The sequence below is a fragment of the Puccinia triticina genome, chromosome 16A (assembly GCF_026914185.1).
Source record: "Puccinia triticina chromosome 16A, complete sequence".
Classification (NCBI taxonomy): Eukaryota; Fungi; Basidiomycota; class Pucciniomycetes; order Pucciniales; family Pucciniaceae; genus Puccinia; species Puccinia triticina.
Genome location: NC_070573.1, coordinates 2,417,486 through 2,426,931, shown reverse-complemented (window position 1 = coordinate 2,426,931; position 9,446 = coordinate 2,417,486). Strand labels below are relative to the sequence as shown.

The 9,446-nt window shown below is 49.4% G+C and overlaps 2 protein-coding genes across 2 annotated transcripts; both read right to left on the bottom strand.

Annotated features, from left to right (window-relative positions):
• Positions 1-753: 753 nt before the first annotated feature.
• Positions 754-1,645, bottom strand: PtA15_16A241 (uncharacterized protein; the record flags this gene model as incomplete). The annotated part of the gene is made up of 4 exons (XM_053163913.1): positions 754-870; positions 984-1,183; positions 1,266-1,379; positions 1,465-1,645. 4 exons carry the CDS (start codon positions 1,643-1,645, stop codon positions 754-756), a joined length of 612 nt encoding a protein of 203 aa, XP_053027890.1.
• A 1,396-nt stretch (positions 1,646-3,041) lies between these two features.
• On the bottom strand, positions 3,042-4,662 carry PtA15_16A240 (uncharacterized protein; the record flags this gene model as incomplete). The annotated part of the gene is made up of 3 exons (XM_053163912.1): positions 3,042-4,364; positions 4,434-4,443; positions 4,517-4,662. 3 exons carry the CDS (start codon positions 4,660-4,662, stop codon positions 3,042-3,044), a joined length of 1,479 nt encoding a protein of 492 aa, XP_053027889.1.
• Positions 4,663-9,446: the final 4,784 nt, after the last annotated feature.

Here is a 9,446-nt window from a genome sequence, read left to right as displayed (position 1 = left end):
TCAAAATCCTTCACTGAAAAGGTGGAGTGCTTAGGCTTGCACTCCTTTTTTTTTGGAGTGCATCTAGCTGCACTCCCCTATTTTGGTAAATTTTGGAGTACCCAGTTGTGTACTCCAATAAACATGGAGTGCCCATCTGGGGACTCCATGTTTTGGGAGTACAAAATCAAGGCACTCCAACTTTTTTGGAGTGCTGGCCCCCCAAAGCCAAAAATGTGGAGTGCACAAAGTAAAAGTTTGGAGTGCATTTAGGCTGACCCAAACATTAAGGGGTTTCAAAGTTGGCCAGATGCGACTTGCATGCACTTTTGCAAGTTGGTGTTCAAGTCCATTCTTGAACACTGAGTTGCAAAAGTGCATGCAAGCCACACTGTACTACACCCTGTAAGCCTTCTTGAATGTTTTTTTTTTTGAAATTTGGTTTTCAATAAAAGCCTTGAACACCAACTTGCAAAAGTGCATGTAAGTTGTACATGGCCAACTTTGAATCCCTCTATTAGATGACCCACTGTACATGTCCCTGCACACCAAGAAAATGATGGTGTACATCTTTATTGGCATGCACATGCATTTAGCACAATTTTTTTTCTTGGGGTAGGGGGCAAAACTAGTACAATGGTAACGATGAGATTTGAACAAATGAAAACTTCCGGCTCAAAGTTAGTCAAGAGAGTGTTTAATGAGACTTTCTTAATAAACATGCCAAAGGGAAGCAGATCATCTCCAGTTGAAGATTGATTGGGTTGAGTTTGGTTAAGTTTTCTTGCCTCGAGGTGCGAGAGGAGCACCAATGTCCTTGCCACGCAGCTTGACCTGCAAGATCCTTTCAAATTTGGCCAAGATTTGAGGACTGGGGACGGCTCTGGCAGCCTAGAATGATAATGAATAGGAAAGAATGCAGAGCGATTGAGAATCGAGGTCAACCAGGCTGAATGACAAGGAGAGGAAGGTCGGGAAGCACGTGGAAGCAAATCGACGCTTACCTCGTAATCTCCAATCACGGTGGGTTTCTCGTTCGTCTTGGCGGCCAAGTCTTTCTGTGTCATTGATAGAGCGATCCGAGCGTCTTTCATCGCCTGAGAAACTGAGGGGTTGACCTTTGCAGGTGGGGCTACATCGTTTACCCGGTCGAGTTTAGCGATCCGTTGGTGGTCTGGCCCGACGTGAGAAGCATTGATGACGCCTAGACAAGTCATGCCCGATGATTTGCGTCAGTTGGGACTTCATGGGAAGCTTGGATCGCTCGAGGATATGTGCATGCTTACTCTTCTTGGAGGCATCGACTGCTTCACCAGCTCGCCTGGCAGCGTTTACAGTTGCTTGATCTCTGGCCACTCGAGGACCAGTCGTCTTACGACCAATAACGACCTGATCATCCCCTGCACAATGCGGTGATTCGTGTTTCAGGAGCGGATCAGTTTACATGCCACGTGGAGAGAGAGGTAGAGAATCAGGGAAACATACATCCACTCATGATGACAGCAGCAGTTGACGAAGTGGTCGGGTAGCTTTCGGGAATGAGCTCGGTTGGGTGGCAAAGGTGCACTGTACTGTGGAGTGGCGGGAGGTTCGGGATTGATTGGAGATCTGAGGGTGAGTGAGTGGCCGGTGGAGGGAAGTTGGGAGATGGTGGCAGTGGCAACATGCGCTCGGATGGCGACCATTACGTAAGCAGGGGCTGTCTGGATCTAGAGTATCTCCAGGGCCTGACTGCACCACAGCCATCTCAATTGGAGCATCTCCAACGGACTCGCTAAACCGGGACTCGCGACCCCGATTTAGCGAGTTGCTCCAGTGTTGGGCGGACTCGCCACCCGAGTCGAGGCATCTCCTAACTTATCGCAAGTCCCATTGTTTCAGAGGGCAAGCGGCTAGGCCTAAAGCCCCCGCGAAGTGCAGGCGCTCTCTGAAAGTGAATTATCCCCACTTTTGGCTGTATCAGCTTGACCCATTTGGCTGGGAGCTTTTTTCAACTTCCTCTGATGTGAAATGTGCTCCAGGGCCGCAACCCAGGGTTCATGCAATCCAGGGACTGTTGGAAATGCTCTTACGTCCACACAATGGGGGGCCGCGGGGCCGTCAGATGAACAATTTGCTCCTGCTCAGGGTCCAATGTTCTTGCACAGTTGAGACAGTTAATACTGTTGGAATTTCAGCTTCTTTTCTCTCCTACTTCCACCAAAAATCCAGTGTTATTTTATGTTATTGTTTATTTAATATTGTAGCCTGTTTCTGATCTGATCTTAGCCTTTATGGCAGCCTCTTGTAGTCTAGAAACCTGATGAATAGCCTCTAGTACTATTTCTTATCCAAAACATGTCTCCTTATTATTTTATTCATTATACATACATTCTTTCTTCATTATCTAAAATCATGTATGTATTACTTTATTTATACAAGTAATAACATCATTGGTTCTCCTCCTCATCTGAGTTTTATCACATTGTTCCCCTTGTGGTGATCACTGAGTCCACTCACCTCCTCATCCTCATCTTCTCTTAGGTCTTCGGTCGTAATTCTAACAGATACATCAATTGGTTTTTTGAGGTTTGCTTTGGACAACATTACTCTCATGGAAAGGTTCAGCAACGTCCCCTGAGTTTGCACTGAACACAGGGCTCAAAGAAGCAAAAATATCATGGGGATTGAACCTCCAACATGTCCAGGCTCTGATGGGGGTAATTGTGTTGTTTTCTTTGTTTTAGGGGTAGACAATATGGGTAGCATAATGGTAAGTTATAATGGTTAATTAACTGTCTGCTGGTCTTTCAGAAACAGAAAGGGCTAAGATGTACGCACAAAGACAGAGGGGTTATAGGTGTAAGTGTGGTCTGTTGTCGGTAACTTATGTGGCCAATAAAAACATAAATAGGTACAGTGATGCCCTGGGAGGCATGGATGACTAACTAAATAAAGGGGGCTGCTTCTGGCCGGAGACAGGGGGGAAAATGCTACATATAAGGTAATAGTGTGTGTGTGTGGGTAAAGATGTAGCAGAGGGGAGGGAGTGCTTTGATATAGTAGAAGAAGAAAGGAGGAGTTCAGAAGAGATGGTCCTGATACGTGCGCTGGTCGTCGTCGGCAGGGTCATAGAACGCGGGCTCGTTAGCCCATTGGATCGGTTTGCTGTTGTCGGGCTGGTCGAGATGGGGGTGGAGGAGGAAGTGGAGCTGGGCGTGTTGGCTGTCGGGGCTAGTGGTAGCGGGGGAGAGAGAGTCGGGCGGGGAGGGGGCGGGTTTGGGCGGGGGAGATGGGGAGCGGTGCGTGCGCTGGTGGTGGTGGTGGCGGTGGTGGTGGTGGTCCCGGCGGCGGGCGCTCCGGCCGGCTGCGGCCGGCTGACTGGCGGGGGGGACCAGCCAGGGCACGAGGCGCAGCGGGAGACGCAGGAGACGGAGGGTGGTCGAGAGCAGCAGGCCCAGCGGGGCGATGAGGATGGTGTGGAAGGGCCACATGAGCAGCCTGGCGGCCGACATGCTTCTCTTCGCCGGGCGCGACGCTGGTTTGTTGGGCAGTGGTGGGCTGAGGAGACGGAGGAGGGCGGCGAGGTAGCCTGGGGTGCTCGTGTGCTCTTCTTCTGCTTGGAGACGGGCCGCCGGACGCTTGTAGGGTCCGGGAGAATGGGGGTCGTGGGTGATTGGTTTGGGAGCGGGCTTGGTGGATGGACGGGGCTCGAGGAGCAGTTCGTGGACGATCTTGCCCAGGGAATGGATGGGCGAGGCGTGTTGGGATTGGTCCTGCTGGATGAGGCTGTTGAGGGTCTGCTCGGCGGAGTCGAGCTGGCCGGAGATCTCGGCCAGGGTTTCTTCGATTCCGGAGAGTCTGGCGGCGGCCCTGAGCTGGAGGAGCTCGTCGTTGCTCTGGTACTTGGCCAGCCGTTCGGAGAGGGCGGCGAGCGGGGTGTCGATGTGGGTCCTAGCGAAGGCGTCGAGCTGCGACTTGGAGGGCGAGGAGCGCTGGAGCTCGGCGAGCTGGAGGGCCAGCTGGTCGATGGTCTGGTTGAACTGGTCGGCCAGCCGGGTGGGGAACTGGAGCTGGCTCTGGAGGAAGCGGGAGCGCTGGAGGAGACGGTGGTGGAGGTGGCCGAGCGGCTTGACGAGCGAGGAGAGCAGGTAGAGCACGGTGGAGTGGCTGTCGAGGTACTCGAGGCCGAGGTCGAGCTTGGTGTGGAGGTAGAGCAGCAGGGCGATGCCGAGGGCGGGGGAGAAGGTGGCGAGGAGGAGGAAGGCCATCTCGTTCCGCTTGAGTTCGGTGAGGGCCTGGTGGCTGCGGATCGGATAGACCGTCTTGGCGCAGCCGGCCTCCGCTCTCCTTGGGGCGGCGCGGGCCTGGCTGAGGATGCGGGTGGTTCGGGCGGAGGCGTAGAGCTGCCATGGGGCTGTGTCTGCGGGTTAGCAGGGGGAGGCTGGCTGGGGAGACTGGGGAGCGGGGCTGACCTTTGGAGATCTTGTAGAGGAAGAAGACGATGAGGAGGAAGAGGAGCGAGTCTCTCCAGCTCTCGGGCTCGCCGTCGAAGAACATTGCGCCGAGGTTGGGGAGGATGACGAGGAAGAGGGGGATCCAGTTGGAGACTCCGAGCTGGTGCTCGGCCTCGATCTCCATGCCCAGCCGGCGCTCGTCGTCGTCGAGGGCCAGCTCGGCGGGCCTGGGGTGTGGGCTGGCCATCGTGCTGCTCGGTGCTCGGCTGGGGGGCTGCTGCTCGGCTGGGCTCGGTTGGGCGGCCATGGCTCTGGGGTGGTGGTTCGGGGTGGGTGTGGCCAGGGGGGGGGAAGGATGGGCGCGATCACATCAGCAGACAGCTCGCCGGCAGCCAGGCAGGAAGCTTGCGGGTACATAGGAATCGGATGGGCGAAAGCTAAGACATCGATCCACCGGAAAGAAAGAAAGGACTCGCGAAAGTCTGGATCAATCACACAATCAGATCCACTGATTGCAGAAACCCATTATTTTAATTTGAGCCATCAATAATGAAACAAAGTTGATGGTAAGGCGTCCGTAGAAATAAACAGACAAACACAAAACCTGCACTGCTTCTCAAAAAGGAAAAACGGTAAGATCATTTGTTAATCGCCTCAACCACATTATTTTCTTGAAATTCAAAGCCATGTACACCCCAGTTTTGCAGGCCATCTAAAACACATTGAATCATCGCTTGATAATTGGTAATCTGAGGGTAAATTGGGCAGAGAAATTTGATGGTGCTGAAATGGATTATGAAAAGAGGCAGTATTGATCACAAAGTTTCTGTTGTCAGTGTGTTCAACTTGAGCCATCCTGAGTTCTGTTTCTTGGCCTGCAATTCTTTCTGGTCTAGTATTCATGATTGGGCAGTTTCCTTGGTGGTAATTATGCTGAACATTGATACAAGCTTGCACATCCTGCAATTTAAAAATAGACTAGAGGCCAAGGCGGCTACGCCGCTGCACTTCATGAGGGTATTTGTCTAACCCTCTGCCCTCATCATCAACCAGTCACACATACTGAAATGACCCCTTTTGCACCTCCAAAGGGGTCCTCCTCAACTAAACTCCTTGAGACCTTCCACACAAAGTTCCAGCCTCATGCCAATCAAATTCAATTGAAAATGATGCACATTTTTCCAACAGAATTCATGATATTTTACCTACAAGTAAAATTAAAAATGTCTGGCAAAGCCTCAGGCAAGGGGGACTCATTTGATTTTGGTTAATTTTGCCATTTAAATTGAACATCCCAAAAATCTGCGCATGTTACATTGAGATAAATATTCCCAAATAATTTTATCTACATATAACTAAAGGAATAGGGTCTGGGGGCCAAAAAAACCCATACAAAATCTGTCTATGTGAGTAACGCCGGCGTCAATATCCTGTACAAAATCTGTGTATGCAAGTAACACCGGCATCTGTATGCATGTAACACCAGCGTCAATTTTCTTTTTGCTTGAACAGACAGGGTGAGACATCTATAACCCAGTCCGTTCAAGCAGATTGTTGGGTGTATACCAGCCATTGGGTGAAGGAAACTTCACACCTCCTCAGCAAGGCATACTTGCGCTCTCTGGAGGACTGCGGCCATCAAGACTGAGTGGACAACTCCAAGTCTGCTGGAAGGACCCCATAAATTTGTACTCCATCCCTGGACTCCGTTCAACAGACTCGCTTTGACTCCGTTCAGCGTTCCCTTGGGGATGTGCAGATTGCTTGGACAGATATCCACACCTGGGTAATTGTCTTCAATGTCATTGATAACCACTTCCACAAAAATTCTGCTTCATCAGACTTGGCTTCACACCAACAACCAAGTCTGTTGAAGCAATCAGCTTCATCGGACTTGGTTACACATCTATAACCTTGAAAATGGCTGATTGTACCCATCTGAACCTTCAACATAAATTAGATAAACAACACAATCAACACAATGTGCTTTTAGTTCCCCCCAACCAATCCACTCATCAGACACCACCCACTACTATCCTCCTCATCACACCTCAATTAATTTCCCCGTTCTGATTAATAATCCTTTTCTTTTCTCATTGCAAAAATGCAACAATCCAATGAAAAAATTGAGAGGAGCTTATGCTGCGGAACAGCAAGCTAGATTCAGAGAAACACAACATTATTTTGCAGCATCTTCTTCCCCTTCATTTTCTTTTCACAATAACAAACATGAGGCTGCTATACAAAGAGGTGGTCTAACAAGATTCCCCATATTTATAATGATCTATATCATGTTCATGTACACAAAACTACCACATGTACCCAAAACTACCAGTACAGGATCAATTTTGGACAACAACTTTGGTAATCAACAGACTTGCCACTTTGGTAATCAACAGACCAGCCACTTTGGTAATCATCAGACCAGCCACTTTAAGAGAATACATACCATCACAACACACTTCAAGAAGGGTTTATAACCCTGATTTTCATTTTCCCATTCATTCACAACAATTTTCAAGAGGGGTTTCTAATCCAGATGTTCATTTTCCCAAACATTATGCAAGAACACCAAATCAAATGCAATTTCAACAACACCCACAACAAAAATCCCAAATTCAACACCCCTGAAATTCTAATGAATGAAAATTCCTACCAGTTGTATAGGAGAATTTACAATGAACCAAAAATCACAAGAGGAAATAAACACTTTATCATTGACAACTGCTGGGTCGTGCCCTCCAATTTATACTTATCAGCCAAATTTCACTGTCACATGAATGTAGAAATTTGTGCAGTCAAATACCTGTACAAATATTATGATAAATCAGCCTTGGATGTTGAAGAAAATATTGATGGGGTGAATAGATTCAGGTAAACCCTGGAATTCCTGCACATTGCTCAACTGAACTCTGGTGCAGTGCACAAACCTGAGGCACACCAAGCTGAGTCTGAGCTATGTATATATATGTATATATATATATATAACACAACCTACGCTGAGCTGAATGCTCAGCTTTATTACATACCAGGAAGAAACCTTCCTGGTCAACAAGCCCACAGAGCTTTTATGTAGACTGGGAGGGATCCCTCTCAGTCAACATGATGAAAGGGTACACACCCTGCTTGATGACCGGCACAGTCCGGTCATCAAGCGGGTACACATACTCACTCAATGACTGGCACACGCCAGTCATTGAGCCGGTACACAACCCGCTCGATGACCGGCACAGTCCGGTCACCAAGCGGGTAAACATACCCGCTCAATGGCCGGCACATGCCAGTCATTGAGCGGATACACATACCCGCTCAATCACCGGCACACACCGGTCATTGAGTGGGTCTAATCCCACTCAATGACCAGCAAACACCAGTCATTGAGTGGGTCTGATCCCACTCGATGACCGGCACACACTGGTCATTGAGTGGGTCTTATCCCACTCGATGACCGGCACACACCGGTCATTGAGTGGGTCTTATCCCACTTGATGACCGGCACACACCGACCGTTCTTTGAGATGGTACACTCAATGACCGGCACACATGTTTGCCGGTCATTGAGAGGGATAAGACCCTCTCGATGACTTGCATGTGCCAGTCATCAAGCGAGTATGTGCTGCTTGATGACTGGCATGTGCCGTTCATCGAGGGGGTATGTGTACCCGCTTGATGACTCGCGTTTGCCGGTCATCGAGGGGGATAAGACCCTCCCGATGACTGGCGTGTGCCGGTCATTGAGTGGGATCAGACCAACTTGATGACCGGCACACACCGGTCATTGAGTGGGTCTTATCCCACTCAATGACCAGCAAACACCGGTCATCAAGTGGGTCTGATCCCACTCAATGACCGGTGTGTGTCGGACATCAAGTGGTATTAGACCCATTCAATGACCTGAACACACCGGTAATTGAATGGGTCTAATTCCACTTGATTCCGGCGACTTTCAATGTGTGTAGGGCCCTTGTCCAGGAGGGATTCCTCTTGGACAACCGGTGTATGAAGCAGTTGTCCAGGAGGTATCCCTCCCGGGCGACTGATATATGAAGTAGTTATCCGGGAGAGATCCTAGTCGTCCGGGAGGGATCCTAGCCGTCCGGGAGGGATCCTAGTCGTCCGGGAGGGATCCCTCCCGGGCGACTGGTGTATGAAGGAGTTTTCCGGGAGGAATTGCCTCCCGGACGACTGTTATGTAGGCGGCGACTGTTGTATGTATCTGTTGTCTGGGAGGGATTCCTCCTGGACAACTGGTGTATGAAGCGGTCATTCGGGAGGATCCCTCCTGGGCGACTGTTGTATGGGGCCGTCGTCCGGGAGGCCTCCCTCTCGGACGACTTTTGGTTGACCGGTGTGTTACACATGTTGTTGACTGGGAGGGATTCCTCCTAGTCCGCGTGGTTGGGTCTATGCGGCCTTGTCTGTCGGCTGGAGGGATGCCAGCCACTTGACAAGGGTGCTGGTATGTACCTATAAGGTGCTACTGCTGTGCCAGCTGAGCATCTCACAAGTACATAACTGCACAAAAAGTTAGTGTGGCTAAGCAGAGTATCAACATACTTGCTTAGCCTGAGCTAATCCATAAAAATACATGGACTAAACCTGGAATAAAGCTGGACAAACTCAGGTATGCAGCAATGTATCAGCCTGGATCTGGCATGTCAACTGACACCAATTTCTCAAGTTTTTTTCACAGTGTTTGTACATTTCAGAGACAAATTAACAGTTTTTGTTCAGCTGCTTTGGCCCGGGGTCTGTTGGAAAATGATCATCATTTGAAAGCCACAATGGCTGCAGCAAATGAAACAATGATGCCATCTTATTTGCAAAAGTTATTTGGCATACTTATAGCAAAATTTCAACCTTCATACCCTCTGTGTTTATGAAATTCTTCCTACCATTACATAAATGAAGACTGGACATCCATCAGGGATTTTAATATGATGCACTCATGACAAATCAGATGATTGAAGTAATCAATCCAATACTTTTACAAAATGGTCTTCAACATGTGGATATCTCATATTGACAATG